Below are 20,686 nucleotides of genomic sequence, written 5' to 3'. Positions count from 1 at the left end.
AATCATTGTTCTTCATCCTGCAGTAACAAAAACACCCTTATTGTCACTCTACCCAAAAAGTGAGGGAGGAAGGAAATGAAATCAAAAATCCCTAAGCAACCTGGACCCTTGTAATAGTTTGGCCACTGCCTAAGAAAATGGGGAACTGACAGACTTTTGTCAATTTTTACACTTACTATCTTTGCCTGAGCAGGGAGGGGAATGGGGAGGCGGACAAAGGGGGAGGACGAGGGGATGGACTACCAAGCTGTCAAACCAGGCTCCCTCTTATCTAATCTGTTGAAGCTGCCGAAGCTCAGGAACCGAGACGAAGGGTAAGGCAAGAGTTCCCTTCAACGAGGAATCAACATCTAATGATTCCCACTGAAAACCAGCTTCAGAGTGGTTAACTTAGAAATCGGTTGACAGTTGGAATCACTTTATGCAAAAATGCCAGTAATCCATGAATATTGTTTTAGTATTCTTCTTTCTTCCTTGAGCTGAGTTTCACATCTCTATGCCCCACCCTAAAAATGATCAGCTGCTACTAATGGCTCCATGGAGAGAGAAAGAAGCAACAAAAACCCCTGAAAATTGCTGCCAATTTTCTTTTGTCCCCACCCAAAACCTTTCCACTGGTTTTCCCAGACCCACCCGTGTCAAAAGGCATCACAGCATCAATGTCTGAGAAATGAATTATCTGAGCCCTTCCCCTCACCCCTTCCTAAGTGCCTTGATGTGCTTTGTTAACTATTATGCAAGAGTTGCCATGACAGATTTGGCTATATTATTTCTGCAGAAACAAAATAGAGAAGAATTGTTACGTGGGTGGCATTAAAAGGGAGTGCTGGAGACCTGAGGAAGGAGGTAGCAAAGGTGAAAAAGGAAAATCAGTAACAGGTTCCAGCTGGATTATGTCACCAGAGGGAGGGAAAGGAATGAAGCTAGGGAAGGTTGCACCATACATGCCCTTGCACGATAAATAAATTAAAAACAGCAGGTGGCAGCACCTGCCATTGGAAGGTAGATTTTCCTTTACAGATATAGTCCGATATAAATATATTGGATATTTTTTTCAAACTTAGTTCATTAACTTGTTTAAAGTTTTTATAATGGTTATTAAAACTACTTTTCAACACTATATCGAATGGCATTTAGAACTGACACACAGAGTGGGGTCCAAATAAAACTGTAAATAATGAGGTCAAGTGTTCTCACCGAAAGGGCCTAAAGGAATCTGATTCAGATTTCTGCCTAAGTAATCTTACTAACAGGTACAAGGCTTTGCAAGTTACAGCTCACTTCATCATATTATGGAGCTGTATGAGATTCCTTCTAATTTTTGGTTTTACTATATTATAGTCTAACTTGGCTCTTTTCTTACTATCACCCAAGGGGGGAAACTGTGCCTTTAAATGCAAATGTGACTCCAAAGAATTGAATTATATTTTCTTCAAGAAAAACAGCAGATCAATTCATTTTAAACACAATTAAATTTCCTTTCTTATATTAAAAGTCTCCCTCAAGCTCTCAGTCATTTGTTCCACAGAAAACGTCATTGGCTTAAAATTGGTGGGCTGACAAGGCCTGTATCCTTTTAATGTGTGTTGGATGCATTACACAAACATAAAAAAGGGATTTGTTTGCTTGTTCACAGCTGTCCATTTGAAGCCAGTGACTACTGTTGCAGATGGCCTTGTTTGATGACCACATAGATATGTTCATAATGTCCAGATAATAATCTTGACAATAGTAGAGTTAATCCTTCACCACAAGTGAGCCCAACATTTCTTTTAAGAGAGACATTTGTTAAGTGAATTTTGCCCCATTTTATGACCTTTCTTGCCTCAGTTCTTAAGTGAATCCCTGCAGTTGATAAGTTAGTAACCCCGTTGTTAAATAAATCATGAAAGGTGATCGCATGACCCTGGGACACTGCAACCACCATAAATATGAACCAGTTTCCAAGCATCAGAATTTTGATCGCATGATGCTGACAAGGTCATAAGTGTGGAAAACGGTCATAAGTCCCTTTTTTCAGTGCTGTTGTAAATTTCAATGGTCACTAAATGAATTGTTGTAAGTTGAGGACTATCTGTACTGAAGGAGTTTACCACTGTCTTCTCCCAATATTTTCTTCTCAATTTCCAGCCCTGTGCTAATATAGAGGGCAGCAAGGACCATTCTTGTTTTTCATCCTTCTATACAGAAAGTCTTCCCCTTTCCTAGATTGTCAAGCTTGAAAACCTCTTCAGTGAGAAGTTAGTCATGACGTGGGTCCTTGGTGCTTGCTTGGCTTGCTTGTTTTCTTGCAGATGTTTCATTACCCAAATTAGGTAACATCATCAGTGCTAGTAAGGAATGCTGTTTGCTGACAGTTTATATTCTGGTGGTTGCCCTGTCAATGTTGGTGGTGATGGTCTTAGAGATTCTTTGGCTGAGCTGTTTACTCTTGGCTTCATCGCCATTTTCTTGGTTGGAGTATTGTTTGCTTGATTATTGGTCTGATGTTAACTTTGGGGTTAATCTATGCTGATCTGGGTGCTGATTGCTGGTAGAGAGGTCCTTGTGTCTTTTTGTTCCTTTTTGGGATGGGTGGTAGTCTCTTTTGCATAGTCTATAGATGTTGTTAATGTCTACGTGCCTATTGATGGCTGATTTGTCAGAGTGCCAGGCTTCTAGAAATTCTCTGGCGGTTTTGGATTTGACTTGGTTTAGGATGGTCACATTTCTCCAATTGAAGCTATGGTTAAATCTGTCTATATGTAAGCAAGCTCAGAGAACACCAAGGACCCCTCAAGTCAACCCTGAGTTGCAAATATTCTCCTTTATTGGAGAAGTTATTCATTTCTAATATGCAATGGGTTCAGGTGATTACATCACACTTTGGGCCTGTTGCAAAAGCTGAAATGAATCAGATGCAAGAAAACACTTGTCTTTCAGCCCCTCCTGCAATTGTCCTCCATTTTCCTGGTTCGGGGCTCTTGTCAACCAGGATTAATTACTTCTAATATGAATAGGCAAGGATTAATTCAGAGCAGACAGTCTGATTTCCTTGGAGGAAGGCATAAATTGATGGGTGTTGTGCTGATGCTGAGCCACTTTGCTCTAAGTCTAAGATGAGTAATGCTTCTTTATAAATACTCCTCACTGGTTTGATTGCACATAATATCATAGCAGCCATGGGTTTCCCACACTACGCATTCAGTGAGCTCACAGCCAATGAAGAATCTTGCTTGATGCATATTTTGCAAATATGTTCGTCACAGTCATGCTTCCATATTTTCAAAAGTACATCAAATAAATCCATAAATGAATGTTTGAAAGGAGGCTCCTTCAGCAGAAATTGGACGTCTAATTGCCAGAACTTCCTCGTGATACAGCTTGAATTATCTTAGGACTTTTCTGGATTCGCACTTTGATAGTCACTACATTTCTTTCTGACTTTGGAGTGGTGGATAAACACCTTATCCCATGAGATGCAGGAAGACCCATTTCCTCTGTTCTGAGACAGACAGCAGGAAGGTAGGCAAACAGGGGGGAATTTGGTTGCAATTTGGTGAGGGAAAATAACAGGCCATGATACACCCCTCCCCTTTGTGGGGGAGGCAGACAGTGGCATCAGTTCAACTGCTACCACCACCCAGCAATTATCTTAATGAGCTTGTATGGGCTCATTAAATTGAAGGGAAAGAAAGGTATTGCCACCCCAGTCCAGCCGGAGCCAAAAAGGTTTCACTATTAGTGAGAGAAGGCCAAAGAGCCAGTCAGAATTGTCCCTGTGAAATCATCATATGGTCTCTTTCCCCTCACAGCAGACTATGCCCAGCTCAGGTGTGTTTGGGGGGGACGGGACATGTGCAATATGACAGAAACCAATCCCTGACCTATGCAGTCATATGAAAGATGTCAATCCCTACCACCTGGCCCACATCTCAACCTCATCTATATCTCATATGGGAGATTCTTCAGTTGAAGCTTTCTGAGCTTCCCTACAGAAGGTCAAGAAGAAATGGAATGGAAGATCAAGAAGAAATGGGATATGTATATCATTCCTCCCAGTGGTGGGTTCCTACCAGTTCAGACCAGTTCAGCCCAACAGGTAGTGGTTTGGCGGCCTGTTCCAGCGACCCAGACCTGCCACGTCCCTGAACCAGTTCCCCGGGAGGCGCCATCTTGTTTTTCAGTTCTGTGCATGTGCAGAACAATTTTAATTGCACTGCACATGCGCGTGCAGCGCACATCAAGAGTGTGTGCAGTGCGCACGCGAGAGAATCTGCAGTAGTGCCTGCCGGATTCCTCCCTTTCTTCCCTTTCTTGATCCCTGATTCCTCCCTTTCTTCAATCCATGGACTAGTCTAAGCAAGGTTCATCACAAATGACCTGCTCCCTTGACCTTCTAGAACCCCCAGAAGAACTAATTCATTTAATGTCATGCCAGGGAAGGTACTAAGCTTTGAGGCAATCATCTTTCTTTCAGGTGAAATACCGCAGATGACTCTGACTCAGGCCTTTGCTATCTATACCACAGGAAATGTCCCAGCTGAGGTTGTAAATATTCTGTGCCAAAGTTCTACAAGGTGCCGGTAGTTAGGTCAGCTCAAGAAGCTTGTTTGACTTTAAGTAGAAGAGATTGATTTGCCCTTCCTGGGATCATAGGTCAAGCTCTTTCGGTATAAACAAATATTTGGATTGCATGATACAAGTCTTGGCTCAAAAGAAAAGTACAAACATTTGAATTTGAATATACCAAAAATGCCTATCTGAAGGAAGATGGCTGCAGAAAGGATTTTTATAAAAACGAAAAAGAAAAATAGTACTGATTTTCCTCCCTGTGGGTGGAAAGGAAACAAATGCAGAAAGTGGATGGAGCAGATGGATGTATGAGCCAACTGGCAAATGCCAGAAACAAACTGATCTTTCCATTCCTAATGGCAGGGCTGAATAAAGTTCTCTGAGAAACACAGCTTTCATTTCTATTTATCAGAAGAGTGTGAAAAGAAACAGGAGAGCATTGACAGGTGTGACCATGATATGAAAGAGAAAATTTCAGTGGCATGAGGAAGCATATTCTCATAGCTTTGACGGTGAAAGAGACAAAGCATACAAACCAGAGAAATGGAGAACGCCCAAAACCATTCTGAAACAAAAGTAAGCCCAAAAAATTCATATATATTTGCTGAATGTTTACTGTATACTCCAGGGGATTTCCAAAAGATGGAAATACAGGTACTTTATCAAAGGATGTTTATCCTCCCTATTAATGCACGTAGGCCTCAATTTATGACAACAATTGAGCCCAAAATTTCTGTTGCTAAGCAAGCCAATTGTTAAACGAGCTTTGTTCCATAGTAAGACTTTTCTTGCCATAGTTGTTAAGTGAATTACTGCAGTTGTGAAGTTACTAACACAGTTAAGTGACTCTGGATTCCCCATTGACTTTCCTTATCAAAAGGGGATCACATGACCCCTTGCAACTATCATAAATACATGCCAGTTATCAAGCCTCCAAATTTTAATCATATGACCGTAGGAATGCTGAAATGGTTATAAGTGTGAAAAACAGCTATAAACCACTTTTTCCAGTGCTGTTGTAACTTCAAGTGGTCACTGAATGAATGATTGTAAGTCGGGGACTACTTGTACCTTTGGAAGTACAATCAATTCATTGTTCACTCAGGAATTTTGCCAGTAATTTTAAAGACTGAAGGGGCCCCAAATACTCTTGAAAAGATAACAAATAGTTTATAACGGAGGTGGGTTGCTGCAGGTTCAGCCCAGATTGGCCAAACTGGTTGTAGCAGCGGAAGGAGCCCGAATCTATAGTAAAAAAAATAGCAACCCACCTCTGGTTTATAGGTTCGACTTTGTAGCTATACTGCAGGAGAAGACTTGTGACACAAGTCAGATAGCCACAATTCATGGAAGTTTTTATTAAATTGGTTAGTCAGAAAAGAGGCTACCATCCTCCTGATTCTTTGTGGCTTCAGTCCTTCTCAGTACCATCAGCCACCTTTCTAGTCAGACTACTCCATAAAATATCCTGCGTATTTCAGTCTCTCTCTTGTCCTTTACCCACAGAGATAATGAACTAAATGTAGGGCAGAATCTGGATAATGAAGGCCACAAATGTCTGCTCAAAATTTGTCTGCGAGTATTTATTTTACTCACAATACATGTATCACGTCTGACTAACCCTTACAACTTCTCTCTCCTAGCAAGAGGAAGGATAAGTTGTCCTCTCTCAACTGCAATGCATGTTAAAGTTTGAGCATGCATCTTCCTTTCCCATTTCCATCTTTCATGTAGATCGGACAAAGACTAGAGCTGTACAGCTGTCCCCTTTAGCCTTTTCTTTATACTATTTGAAGATAACCCCACCCTGATCTTTGAACAAAGACCAAAAAACATATATACCTGGCATGCTCCCAACACTGGATGAGTCCATTAAAGTTTGGTTTAAGCCCTGACTTTGAGCAGAATTTACTTCAAAGATATTTTACTTTCATCCATAATCAGCATCTGGTAATATTTAAAACTACTTCAGACTACGAATGCATGCGAAGCTATATAGACGTTGTCTGTCAGTCTATCTAGTTTATCTTAGAAGGGCTTGGTTAAAACTAAGAATGCTTTCTGAAAAAACAGGGAGGCATTTCCTACCATGTTGGTCCTGGACAGATTTTTGAAAATCCCAGGGTGGCACTCAAGCAACATAGCTGTGATTCTGAAGGAAGGCTGTTTGTGTAGTTGTCCAGCTATCAGTAAACCACACAAACATTGTTTAGCAAACTAGACCGAGGCATTTTGCACCTTGCCACTAAAGCCAAAGTGCCCAGAAAGTCTAACTTTGATTTGCACCCATGGCAGCACTGCCTTGAACAAACAGCAGCTATATCCTTTGACCAGGAAAAAATAAAGGGGAACGATGTATGAACCTTAAATATCTCCCCTGTCCCCATCCCCTTGCTAACTAGGGCCCAAACACAATGGAAGTGTTACCTCTTCTTTCATAAAACATAGACAACCAATTCACTTGATGAATTCCAGTTTTATGTTTGTACAATATATATAAATCAAATGTTTCTCATCATCACGTTGACTCTGTCTTGAGCTAGCAATGGCTATTATTCCAGTTACGTTTTTTTCTTAAAACTTTGTTCACTCTCCCACCCTAAACTTGCCTCCTCATCAGTCTGAGAAGCAGCATTCATTCTTTTGACTCTGTGGTTGGAAGACATCTTTTTCATTACTTATATGTAACGTCATTAAGGAGCAACAGCATGTCAGCTACAACTTCGGTAAGTGCAGTCAGGGAGGACCTGCCTGGGCAGGATGGATTCTCTATCTCATTCCAGGTAACTGTTCGCAACCCAGGAGGGTGGGGGAGAAAGCAGTCGTAGTAGCAGCTAAGTGGAAAAACTGGCTGAGCTGTGGAAGAGGAACGGGGAGGGGAAAATCCTAGGTTGGAAACAATTCTCAGCTCTTTTTCTTCTGGTCCCAAGGGCAGGGAGGCAAATTAGACCAAGGAACATGGAGCTTTAGTAGTTGCCCAGGGACTTCCAAGAGTTGTATGTTAGCCTCTAGAGGGAGGCAATGCTGTAAAACAATCTAAAAGAAAGCATCTTGGGAAGTTGCCATTATGGGTGTATCATCCATGCATCTCTTTGTTGCATGAGAATATGATCATTAGAGCAACTACTGTATATCAGATAAAACTTTTCTAATCTAGCATTTTGACTATGCCGTGGCTCTGTGAGAAGCTCACCAACAGAACAGGAAGAGAAATCTCTCTCTCTCCGCTCTAATTATGCAGTTTCAGAGACACGCTTCCTTTGATTTTACAGAGAATAGGGGGCCATCCTGATGGCGCAGTGGTTAGAATGCAATATTGCAGGCTAACTCTGTCCACAGCCAGGAGTTCAATCCTGATCAGCTCAAGGATGACTCAGCCTTCCATCCTTCTTAGCTTAGTAAAATGAGAACTCAAATTGTTGGGGGCAATATGCTGACACTGTAAACTGCTCAGAGAGTGCTGTAAAGCAATATAGAGTGGTATATCATTCTATTGATGTTGCTATCCTGATTAGTAGTGATTGGAAATCTCATTCTCTAGAATATTGTTTAAGCTTCTTTTGTGGTCATTGCTACATCTGGTGAAATTCCATAAGTTCTTGTGTGCTTCAGAGGTATTTTTTTCCATCTGCCTTGAATGCAACACAATTCACCTTTACAGGAAGATCCTAGTTCTAGTATTGTAACACAGATATATGCCTTTTCATCAGATTAGATTTTCCTTCCTTCTTTCTATCATGTCCTCCTTACTTGCTTTTTTAAAATATATGTTCCAAAGCCCCTCTGTACCCTTTTGTTTCCATAGGTCATTCTTTTTTCAACCTTTCTCATTTATAGATGACATTTTTGGAAAGTTTGAATAGGAATATTTTTCTACCACCAGAGGGGAACTCCCTGAGACAAAAACAAGCAACCTGTCTCTCCAGTCCAGTGGCTGTCCAGAGTTCCAAGGTATTTTTTTTAATGCACTTGTCTTGTAACAGGTGATGAAAGTAAGGGAGGAGCAGAAACTACTTTAAACTACCTTTCAGAAGTGTTGTCCTGAATTTTAATATTTACTAGCCGATAACCCGGCATTGCTCGCATATTTATTTATAGGGGGAAAACATCCAGACCAAACGTAATTTCTAATGTTGGGATTTTTCCCTTTACCAGAGAGAGCCCCCTTGAGGAGTACTGTGAAGCCAGTAGAAGCCAGTATGGCAGTACGGCACAACAGCCTGTATCTTAACAGAACACATACCCCGAGGGGAGTTAGGGATGTCTTACCCCCACAGTATTTTTCTCCAGAGAGTAAGTCATCTGTGTATCAAGTTTGGTTGAAATTGCTCGAGGTGTTCCAGAGTTATGCTGGAAGACACACACACACACACACACACACACACACACACAGCAATTTTATATATAGAGAGAAGATTAGTAAAGCAGTACAGGAAGTCCTCGACTTACAACCACAAGTGAGTCCATGTTCTCTTGCTAAATGAGACAGTTATTAAGCGATTTTTTGCCCCACGTTATGACTTTGCTTGCAACAGTTGTTAAGTGTACGATTGCAGTTGTTAAGTTAGGAACACATTTGTTAAGTGAATCTGGCTTCCCCAGTGACTTTGCTTGTCAGAGGGTCACAAAAGGTGATCACATGATCCTGGAACACTGCAACCATCATAAATATGAGTCACTTGCCAAGCATCTGAATTTTGATCAGGTGCCCATGGGGATGCTGCAATGGTAATACGTGTGGAAAAAAAAACAGTCATAAGTCATTTTTTTCAGGGCCGTTGTAACTTTGAATAGTCATTAAATGAATGGTTATAAGTCAAGGTCTACCTATTCTGAAATAATATGGCTTTCTTTTAAGAGCTTGAAACTCTGATGACAACTTTGAATGACTTTTTAAAGAAATTGGGTTTCTTTTTAATGTAACATCTCTCAGAAGGTTTTTTTTTAATAAAAAATAGAAAGATGCTTTGGGGTGGAAGGTCATGCAATTTGGGACTTATGAAATTCAACTGATATGATTGCAATGCAGAGAGAGTATAATTCTCGGAATTTCAGCCAGGATAGTCCTTAGTTGCTGAGAATCCTGGGATTTATGCTCCCAAATTCATCAGGAACAGGTGAGAGCAAACAGGATGACACTTCTAGCTAAGCTGTCTCCTCCAATATATTGAAATTCATTGTGTATCATTCGTATATATTCATAAAATATCTTCCAATTGATTAACATTCAATTATGGGCATACACCTTGTGGAATACGTTTGTTGGACAAGTAGTTATGTGCTCTGATACCCTAGAAACTGTTTCCAAGCCTTGCAGGAAATTAAGAAGCAGCGGAAGGGCAAAATGTCAAATACGTTTACTGTCAGAAGTAGAATGGAACAAAAAAGGATAAGGTAATCCAATGCATTAAAGGGCCAGGGGAGCCAAATATTGTACCCCAATCACGTCATGAGTAATTTCTCACATCTTCTATTTGTAAAATTACATATTTTCCAACCTAGAAATTGGAAAATCCTCCAAGTCCACCTCAGGGTTTGCCCTTTGGGTACTTACCCACACATCTTCCTTTGACTTCTTCGAAACCAATGACACATATGCACCTGCCCACTGGCACCAGCCACTCCCCATTGGGACTGCAGTGCATCTTGGGTGGAACACCTGTCTCCTCCGTTGCGTTCTTCAGACAGACACCAGGCACTACTGTTAGACCCTCAGCACCTGCAAGTGTCTCTGGAAAATGGGCCAATCCACTAATGGTATCTGAACAGGTCTTGTAATAAACTCTCACTGAAACCAAGGCCACACAAGCTCCCAAGTTCTGGAAAGCCAGATAAAAACCACGCTGCTGTAGCTTCCCAATGGAGCATACTTTCATGTTCAACTTCAGCGAGCCGACCTCAACATCTCGAGCTGTGAAAATGTTGTCACCTGCCACAGTGTTGATCTGGAAAGCAAAAGGATTTAAGTCAGTTGAGCAACTTGTTTAAACCAAACACAATCCCTTTCTGAAATGCAGCAGTTCCGTAAATTAAGTATATTTGAATCCTCATGAATATTCAGAACTCCCAGCATATAGAAAATATGCAGGGAAAGTAAGCATGTGGAGAGAGGAGTTTAATTTAGCTTTGTCTCTAAAATTCAGACTTTTTAAAAAAATATAGGCATTTTGTTTCTTTATAAATCCTAATTCATGTATGCAACCTATCCCTACCCACCTTTTAGATTAATTCAGGACACAATTTGAATTTGCTAAATAGTTTAGCAGAAATCAGATATAAATTGATTGTTCGAACAAAATATTCAGCAGTAAAAGAGACATTCAAAAACATCTAAATCAACATTCTCTTAGCTATTTGGAAAACAAAGAATTTGGCATAACTTATCCATCATGATAGCTTAGGCTGAGCTAGGGTATAAAACCAAGTATAGTGTATTCAATAATAAAGCTCTGACTAATAGAAAAAATGTAAAATTAATCCTTTAAGATTATAGCATGTTAAAAAGTTGCACAACAGTATTGAGATAGAATTAGTCACTTGACACCCAGAGCAGACATAATAAGAGAAAGCTCAGAACCAATTTAAGTTACATATAATCCAAGCAGTTTGCATTAGTTATAGGAACTCTTGCAATACCAAAAGGTACTAGAAATAATTTTAAAAAATCCATTCAGCCATTCTCTTTCTGTTTTGATTATAAATTATATTTGATTATAGATTATATTCTGAATAAAGAAACAAATGTAGAATGTTACTAATAAACTGAGAATAGATACGGGCCGCGTGATTTATTTATTTATTTTATTTATTATTCATATTTATAGACCGCCCCCTCTCCCGAAAGGGACTCGGTGATACTGTGTGATGTGAAGAAATCAAGAAAGGACATAAGCGAAAACTGCTTGTCAGCCTTGGCTGGCAGGTTTTGACAAGTACAATACTTTTATTTAAATGATGGAAAGATTTAGAAAGAAAATCTGTAAGATACCTCCAGAGGAGTTATTTGACCATACTTGTTATACCTGGGCTTTATTGGTTAAACTCCAGAGGCCACGCTGCCCAGCATTTACCTGCAACAAGGGCTCAAATTCAGATGTGCATAATGGATGGAAACTGATTAAAGAGAGAATCAACCTAGAAATAAGGATAAAATTTCTGACAGTGAGAACAATCAACCAATGGAACAGCTTGTCTTTGGAAGTTGTGGGAGCCTCGTCACTGGAGGCTTTCAAGAAGAGATTGGACTGCCATTTGTCAGAAATGGTGTAGGGTCTCCTGCTTGGGTGGGGGGTTGGACTAGATGACCTATAAGGTCCCTTCCAACTCTGTTAATCTGTTAAACGAGCGTTCAGGAAAACACCGGTTATAAACATAGATACTCCCTTCTGAGAAGCTGACTAATAGCTCTTGAGAATGCTTAACATTTAATCCCATGAAAACAAGTAAAATTAAACATAGGGCTACTGTTTTGACAAGGGGTTTGTCTGGGCAGGAACATAATGCTCTGACAAAGTACTAAGACCCATTAGCTGGGCACAGGGTGTGAGCAAACTCATTTCTGAAAAGCTGATGAAGAATAGAAAAGTGAAAGACAGCTGTGGGAGCTCTTGTGCTCTTGTTTCCTTTTTTAGTTGGGTGGTTTGGAAAAAACCCAGCGGAACAGATAAGTAAGCAAAAGTGCAGGGAGCTTCTAGTACTTTTCCCACCTGGAAGTAATTGAGTATTCAGGTCCATGCTTTTGAGATGCTATTGTTCTTTTATGAGTGGGAGTTAAATAATAACAACATAATATCAATATCGATATCAATAGCCCTTTGAAAGTGGCTTCTACTGATATTTTTGAGCCACACTTTCAAAAGCAGTAGGTCAGGGGTGTCCAAACTTGGCAACTTTAAGACTTGTGGACTTTAACTCCCAGAATTCCCCAGCCAGCTGCTGGCTGGGGAATTCTGGGAGTTGAAGTCCACAAGTCTTAAAGTTGCCAAGTTTGGACACCCCTGCAGTAGGTCAAGACAAAAAATATGAATTATTGATTCTACTCCCTTGAATTAAAATTAAATGTTGTTAAGATGGTTTTTATTTATTTGTTTATTAAACTTATACACTGCCCATCTTGCCTAGAGGCATCTTATAACCAATAATAACAACAAGATAAAACATTACACTAATACATACAGTATTAACACTCAAATTGACTTAAAAATGAACAAAGATGGCAGGGAAGGAGACTAAATGATTATTCTCTGTTCAGAATGCCTACCCCATTAAAACATAAAATTTAAGAGCTGGGTTTTACAGGCCCTGGGGTAGGGTGTGACCTCAGGTTGTGTATCTAATTCATTAGATTAATAAAAACATTAATACAATAAAACATAACATTCCTTGCTTCAATGATGCAGAAAGTTGCACAACATCTTCAATGGGGCGTATGGGGGAGAACGTCTGAGTAGGTTTGTACTCTGAGTTAGCACATTATTTTGAAATATTAAATTAAAATGCTAAACAATTCTATGAAAGGCTGTTGCCAAATTTGGATTCCTGCATGCTCTGTTCAGTTCAAGAATTCATCACACGCTGACACACTGCCAATAATGTATGCAGTAGAGTGACCCCCTATTCATTTACAGCTAATTATATCATACCCAAATACAAATATGTATGAACTATATTTAAAAGACATAAATAATACCAGGGGCAACTCAAAATGACATCATATGCAATTATGCAGCAGCCAAAAATATTAAAATTATTTTCAAATGGATATGGTTATTGTATGCCAGAGTTAAGACAGAAGGGATACATCAAGGACATCTACTGCAGAGAAAAATGATCATGCAAATATTTTTAAATAACTGCTTTCATCTCTCTTTGGGTGGTGTTTGAATGGATCAGTGGAGATGGAAGGTGATCCCAGATCACATCCGAAGTCTGAAAGAGTCTCATAGAGTTTCCTCAGTATAAGAAATGCTAAATAATCAGTGATCCCAATTACATAGAGAGAAATCCTTGTGTGTATTTTTTATGTCTCAGAGAACTTATTCTTGATGAAGGGATGCAAATTGTGTACATATACGTCCATTCTCATCTCAGTACATATTTGAGTGAATATCACTTTTGTGGATGATTAACCAGCCCAAGTTTTGATTCTCAGGATATAAATTAAAGGCAAGATCCCACTCACTAGGGCAGTATATCTCACTCTTGTCAACTTCAAGATGGGTGGACTTTTAACACACACGATTCCCCATGATTGCTGGGGAATTCTGGGAGTTGAAGTCCACCCATTTTAAAATAATCAAGATTAAGAAGTCTGCATCAGAGAGCAGGAAATTGAGTTATCTTTCCTTTTTTCCTCCATGTAACTTAATATTTCTGAACCATTTTTTTCGTTATGGTCCCCCCGAAAGGAGCCTTTTTAGACAGTTTTTTTCCTAACCGAACCCAGGAAATTTTAATATCACATATATATTGTATAGGGATGTGGTGGCTCAGTGGCTAAGATGCTGAGCTTGTCGATCAGAAAGACCAGCAGTTTGGCAGTTCGAATCCCTAGCGCCACAAAGCAGAGTGAGCTCCCATTACTTGTCCCAGCTTTTGCCAAACTAGCAGTTTCAAAGCATATAAAAATGCAAGTAGAAAAATAGGAACCACCTTTGGTGGGAAGGTAACAGCGTTCCGTGTGCCTTTGGCATTTAGTCATGCTGGCCACATGACCACGGAGACGTCTTCAGACAGCCCTGGCTCTTCAGCTTTGAAACGGAGGTGAGCACCACCCCCTAGAGTCAGGAATGACTAGCACATATGTGCGAGGGGAACTGTTACCTTTATGTTTTAAATATTGTATATCAGTACTGTATGTACATAAAACAATTTTTAATGCAGGGTTAAGAATGACTAAATAATTTGTTAAGTTAAAAGTTCAATTAAAAATTAAAAAGCAATTAAATGTAACTTAACTTTCTAATTGTATTTGTGGAGTTACTTGAAAGGTAATTTATTTATATAAATTGTAATGAATTAAACTACATTACAAGCAAATTAGCAATTTATATAAATGCATATAAGTATAAGCATTTTAAATCATTTCCAGCAGAAATAAAATAATAGAAAAAATAAATTGAATTATTAAAAAATATTTTTAGTGAATCTAATTTTTAACTTAATTTACAATTAAGTTTACAAAAGAAAGTTACCTATCCAAGAATGATTCCATAGGTTTCCTGAATCAGATGTTGTTTTCATTAAAAGTTCAATTGTGATGCTCGTAGGTTTAATACTAATTTCCCCTCTGATTATACGTATATCAATACTTTTTCTTTCCTTTGTTAATATATTATTTATTGAAGTAAAATTACATTCAATCATATAAGATGTTGAAAAACAAACATCCTCCATAAGGCAGTTAATGGTAGCCAATAGAAACACACAGACCATCTCTTGCAATATGATTTTGAGACTGAGCAATCAATTGAAAGGAAGTCCTTTTATTACAGCCATTTATTTGCCATAGTATTGATTTTTTCATTTATTTTATGTAACTTTAGTGTCATTGCCATTTATGTGATTCTCAATAAAACCCAAGAAGAGAAATTAAATTCTAATACTAATAAGATTTTATAAGGTAGGGTTAAGCCTAAATTATCTATAATCTATTTTCAATAAACAAAATACATTTTTATGTTGACATAATTGCTTGAAACCATTACCTTTCCCTCTGCAATAATTAGGGAGTTAGTCCATAATCTTGTTCTCTATGGGAAGCAGAGCTACATATAAATACGAAGCTAACCATGAGTCTTTCCGGATTTATGATGCTTTTTTCAATTTTTTTTAACTTTTGCCGAATGACCGTAGTCATTAAGCCAGACATCACATGTCTGTGACTTGCAATTTTCCATGTTTCCCATTAATCCTGCTTGTTGAAAGCCAGTTGCAAAATGCCCAGATGGCAATTATATGACCACAGGACACTGTAGCAGTCAAAAATGTGAAGTCTGGTCACAAAGCTGATTTTTAGTATGTATGTATAATCTTTATTGTCATTGTACTTAAATACAACAAAATTGGTTGTATTTCTTTCTTTTAACTGTTGCAACTTCTAACGGTTGTTAAACAAGGCAGTCATAAGTAAAGATTATTTGTACTGGATATAACTTCTAGAGCAGAATGCTTTTATTTAAGGTAAAAGTTCCCCTATCTACAAAGATAGATTGATTAGAATTACCTCATGACTATTTTATAAAAGGCATTTTTTGGGGGGGCTTTGTAAAAAATATCTGAAAATCTTCGACCATGGCAAAATTACAAGCCATCATCCAAATGCATAGCATCTCAGCTTCTGAACTGAGTTATTGTTCACATCAATTATATTATTCCTGACTTAAAATTATCTGCATCTAACTCACTATGTCTGAAGAACAAACCAGTGCGCGTGGGTCTATGATTGCAAACAGGTTGTTACAAGTTTCTGATCATTCTGCCATTTTTAAAAATTTCTGAATACTCTTTGTGTTCTGAATGAATATAAGAAATCTGGCTAATCTCCAAGTCAGTCTGAAATTGAGGCCTTTGATCAGTGATGAGAAATTGAAGAACTTTGCTAAGGAGCATTTAGACTGTACTTAAAAAAAAATTGCACAGCCTCACATGTATAACTTTGGGTAAGCGTGCAGGCATTGGTTTATTCCCTTCTCACTTTTATGGATGATAGGTGTTTTTCTCAGTCTCGGGGCCTCCACCAGAGGTTGGGAATTTGAGGGTTCTGTGCAGGATCTTAGCTGTTTCCAACACTGTAGTTTTCTGGACAGAGACCTCTTACGTCGTTCCTTGGACCTGTTGGAGCCACTCTCCCAGCAAAGGGGGTCATAGCCCCCAAGTGCTCCTACCACCATGGGAACACTTTGACTTTTCACACTCCTGATATCAGAACCACCACCGACTTCCGTTCCTTCCGTCAAAAACTAAAGACTCACCTGTTTCGATTAGCCGGCTTGGCCCATTCATAGTTTTCTTTTACCTCCTGGCAGATATTATTTTAATTGGGAATCTCTAGGTCATTATTTTAACTTTAACTTTTTGGGGTATTTTTAGGGGTTATTTTTTAATACTGTTTTTAATTGCTTTACTTTAAGATACAGTTTTTTATAGCCTCCTCGTCTAAGTATTTAAGGATCTGTGTATTTTATATCTATTCTTATGTATTCCTTGTGTTTTTAATTTGACTGTACACCGCCCCGAGTCCCTTTCGGGAGAGGGGGCGGTCTAGAAATTTAAAATAAAGTAAAGTAAAATAAAGTACTCTCTCTAGTTCCTCATTCAGGCCCTGACATTTTCTTACACCTCTTTCCTTCTTAAGCTTGGCTGTTACCATTTACTGCATTCACCTTGTTTGTGCTATCCTTAGTCCTTCTTCCCCAGTGTTGACATTCTTGACTTATTATACACAGAAGATTCTATATAAATGAAAAATTACCATCTTGCAAACCTTTCTGCAGTACTTGCCTTTCAATGGGGGTCTTCCTGGGCTCACAGGTCCTGCTTAATGAGCAGGTGGCAGCTGTGACAGGGAAGGCCTTTGAACAAGAAATATGTGTCCTTCCCTGGAGAGGAAAGCCCTGCAGATAGTCACTCACTTCCGGTCTCTTTGTGCTTGACTACTATAATGTGCTTACTTGGGTCTGCCCTTGAAGACAACTTGGAAACTTCAATTGTTCCAGAATCCAGCAGCACACACAATGGTGGGCGTGCCTTAGTATGCCCATGTAACACCCCTGTTTCACAAACTGCACTGATTGCCAGTTTGCTTCTTGGTGCAATTCAAAGATGCTGGTTGTTATTTATAAAGCCCTACATAGCATAGGGCCTAATTACTTGAGGGACTATCTATTTCTCATAGCGTCTGCCTGGCTGATTTGATCCAATGAGTTGGCATGCTGCAGATTCCTTCAATTAAATGGGGCTCTTGTTTTGGAACCCTGGGAGCACATTTTCTTTGTTGCGGCATCCGCCCTCTGGAATAAAGTTCACCCTGATATCTGGTGGCCTCCACCCTCCTGGTGTTTCAAAGGGCCTTCAAAACCTGGCCATTTACTCAGTCCTTTGGCAAGAATGCTTGAAGTCCTTTCTGACTAGTATCTGGATATTTTTCATTGTTGTCTGTTTTTGCCATCTTTTTCCTCCTTTATTGCATAGTACTGCATTGTATTATATTATATTGTACTTTAAACATGAAAGTTCTTTGAAAATCATTGGATCTTACAATACAATACAATAGCAGAGTTGAAAGGGACCTTGGAGGTCTTCTAGTCCAACCCCCTGCCTAGGCAGGAAACCCTATACCGTTTCAGACAAATAGCTATCCAACATCTTCTTAAAGACTTCCAGTGTTGGGGCATTCACAACTTCTGGAGGCAAGCTGTTCCACTGATTAATTGTTCTCACTGTCAGGAAATTTCTCCTCAGTTCTAAGTTGCTTCTCTCCTTGATTAGTTTCCACCCATTGCTTCTTGTTCTACCCTCAGGTGCTTTGGAGAATAGTTTGACTCCCTCTTCTTTGTGGCAACCTCTGAGATATTGGAACAATGCTATCATGTCTCCCCTAGTCCTTCTTTCTCTTAAATTAAACATACCCAGTTCCTGCAACCGTTCTTCATATGTTTTAGTCTCCAGTCCCCTAATCATCTTTGTTGCTCTTCTCTGCACTCTTTCTAGAGTCTCCACATCTTTTTTACATCGTGGCGACCAGAACTGAATGCAGTATTCCAAGTGTGGCCTTACCAAGGCATTATAAAGTGGTATTAACACTTCACGTGATCTTGATTCTACCCCTCTGTTGATGCAGCCTAGAACTGTGTTGGCTTTTTTGGCAGCTGCTGCACACTGCTGGCTCATATTTAAATGGTTGTCCACTAGGACTCCAAGATCCCTTTCACAGTTACTACTTTACTGTTATATGGATTATCTTTGTAAACTGTCTCTAGTCACTGGGAGTTAGGCAGCGTACACATTAAACCAACCAACCAACCAACCAACCAACCAACAAAGCTTACTTTAGTGAATGGAGGACGGCGGAACTGGATGCCAACATCTTGCTCTGATTCCATGTAGTAGAGGTTGAATGTCTCCTTGCAGCTCACCATTTCTCCTCTGAAGCTCTTGCAGTCTCGGATGGTGAATTTCAGCTCCACAAAGATGCGAGAAGAGACCTCCCCTCGGAAGATCCAGTTTGTGCGGAGCCAGTGGTCAGTGTCTCCTTCAGAGAGGACGCTGCAATCCTGGTACATATATACAGGAGTCCCATTGATCATCTGCTGCCCCTCACTCCACTGCGTATGAGAAGGAGAGAAGATTGAGGACGTTGAACTGAGGTTCTCGACAGGTTATCAAAGAAACATTGCAAAGTTGTTGATGGCATGATAATGAGAATAATAATAAAAACCAATCCCGGGGGGATGAATAAGGGGACAGAAATGCCAAATCCAGTCTAAACATCTGGCTCACTGTGTGACCAACCTTAATAATAAATTGGTACCCCATCCTTTGCCCAGAGGGCAGATGGATGGGTGGATATCTGTAGATCAGGGGTGTCCAAACTTGGGAACTTTAAGACTTGTGGACTTCAACTCCCAGAATTCCCCAGCCAGCATGGCTGGCTGGGGAATTCTGGGAGTTGAAGTCCACAAGTCTTAAAGTTCCCAAGTTTGGACACCCCTGCTGTAGATGTTTTTTTAAAAAACAAATATGCATATGCTGCCACTCAGGAAAAAAGAAAACCTCTTCCAGTGTTTGTTCTCACCTGCACGTTCTCTGGATCCGCCTATCTTCTCTTGCTTTCTTTTTCTCTGTCTCATCAAAACTTAGGCCGTAAATCTTATTTATAATTTATTTCAATGACACATTACACAGCAGATCAGATTTCTCTTTTGTTTGCTTTTCTTTAAAGCAGCTGCAATGAAGGGCAGCCTATCCATTTGATCAGCAAATGACTCTGGGGTGGGCCTGTTCAACCTTGTTCTGCCATTTTCTTGACCTAAAATGCCCTCCTGAGGTGACTGCAACAGGGACGTGGTCATTTCAATGTGCCTTGTACAGTGCTCACTGTCCTTTTGCTCCTTCCTATCTCATGTCTCCAATCTTCACAGAGGCATCACTAAAAAAAAATCCTGCTCTTAATGCTATTATTTATTCAATTTATATTCCATTTTTCAAGATGGCATATAGACAGTGGTGGGTTTCAAAATGTTTTAGAACCTCTTCTGTAGGTGTGGCCTGCTTTGTGGGAGTGGCTTGCTGGCCATGTGACTGGGTGGGAGTGGCTTGCCAGCCATGTGACTGGGTGGGAGTGGCTTGCCAGCCATGTGCCTGGGTGGGAGTGGCTTGCCAGCCATGTGACTGGGTGGATGTGGCCAACTTGTAAAATGTGGTGAAACTCACTTAACAACGCTCTTGATTAGCAACCAAAATGTTGGCTCAGAAACTCTGGCATTTGAAGCACGCAAGTCTTAAAGCTGTCAAGTTACAAGACCCTTGCACCCCTAACCCTTTAGAAAAAAAACCCCAAGGGGTGTTCAAACTTGACAGCTTTAAGACTTGTGGACTTCAACTCCCAGAATTCCTCCTCTCGCTCTTCATCTTGATGATGTGCGGACGGGCAGGGGGAGGGAGCTGGAACCGGTTCTAAACGGCACTGGGGATTTGTGGAACCTCTTCTATAGAAGAGGTTAGAACTGGCAGGAACCCACCCCTGCATATAGAGAGCTCTGTTCTCCTTCTTTCCCCCACAAATACCCTGTCAAATAGGTTAGGCTGAGAAAGAGAGAGAGAGTGACTGGTGGCAGGCCTGAAGGCCCAATGTAAAACATGGAATGGTGTGACTGGGAGACATCTCCAGTTGGGATGGTACCTGATTGGACCATGTGGTGGACATTTGAGTGCTGGGCAGGGACTTGAACTTTCATTTGGGTGGGGAAAATCTGGAAGCTTTCAGATTCGGGTTTTCCCAGATGTGCCAATATGAATCTCTAATAAAATGGAACTCAGAGGAAACTCAAGCCTCAGAATCTTCTTTCATTGGGGGTGTTACTTGGAACCTTGACAACTGGTTGATGTCCCCTAGTCAATTTCCATTGCTTAG

The 20,686-nt window shown here is 40.0% G+C and overlaps 1 protein-coding gene across 2 annotated transcripts in view; it reads right to left on the bottom strand.

The window, feature by feature from the left end:
* EPHA1 (EPH receptor A1) overlaps positions 1 to 20,686 on the bottom strand; it is an 81,388-nt gene that overhangs the window by 18,635 nt on the left and 42,067 nt on the right. For both annotated transcript variants that reach the window (XM_081940285.1, XM_081940286.1), the window contains exons 3-4: positions 18,603 to 18,878; positions 10,109 to 10,499 (exon numbers count right to left, since the gene is read on the bottom strand). In XM_081940285.1, the coding sequence (XP_081796411.1) occupies positions 10,109 to 10,499; positions 18,603 to 18,878 (667 nt within the window). The remainder of the gene's footprint in view (positions 1 to 10,108; positions 10,500 to 18,602; positions 18,879 to 20,686) is intronic.

The sequence above is a fragment of the Natrix helvetica genome (genome assembly GCF_964273705.1).
Source record: "Natrix helvetica genome assembly, chromosome: 2".
Lineage (NCBI taxonomy): Eukaryota > Metazoa > Chordata > Lepidosauria > Squamata > Natricidae > Natrix > Natrix helvetica.
This window is presented reverse-complemented; position numbering and strand designations above follow the sequence as displayed.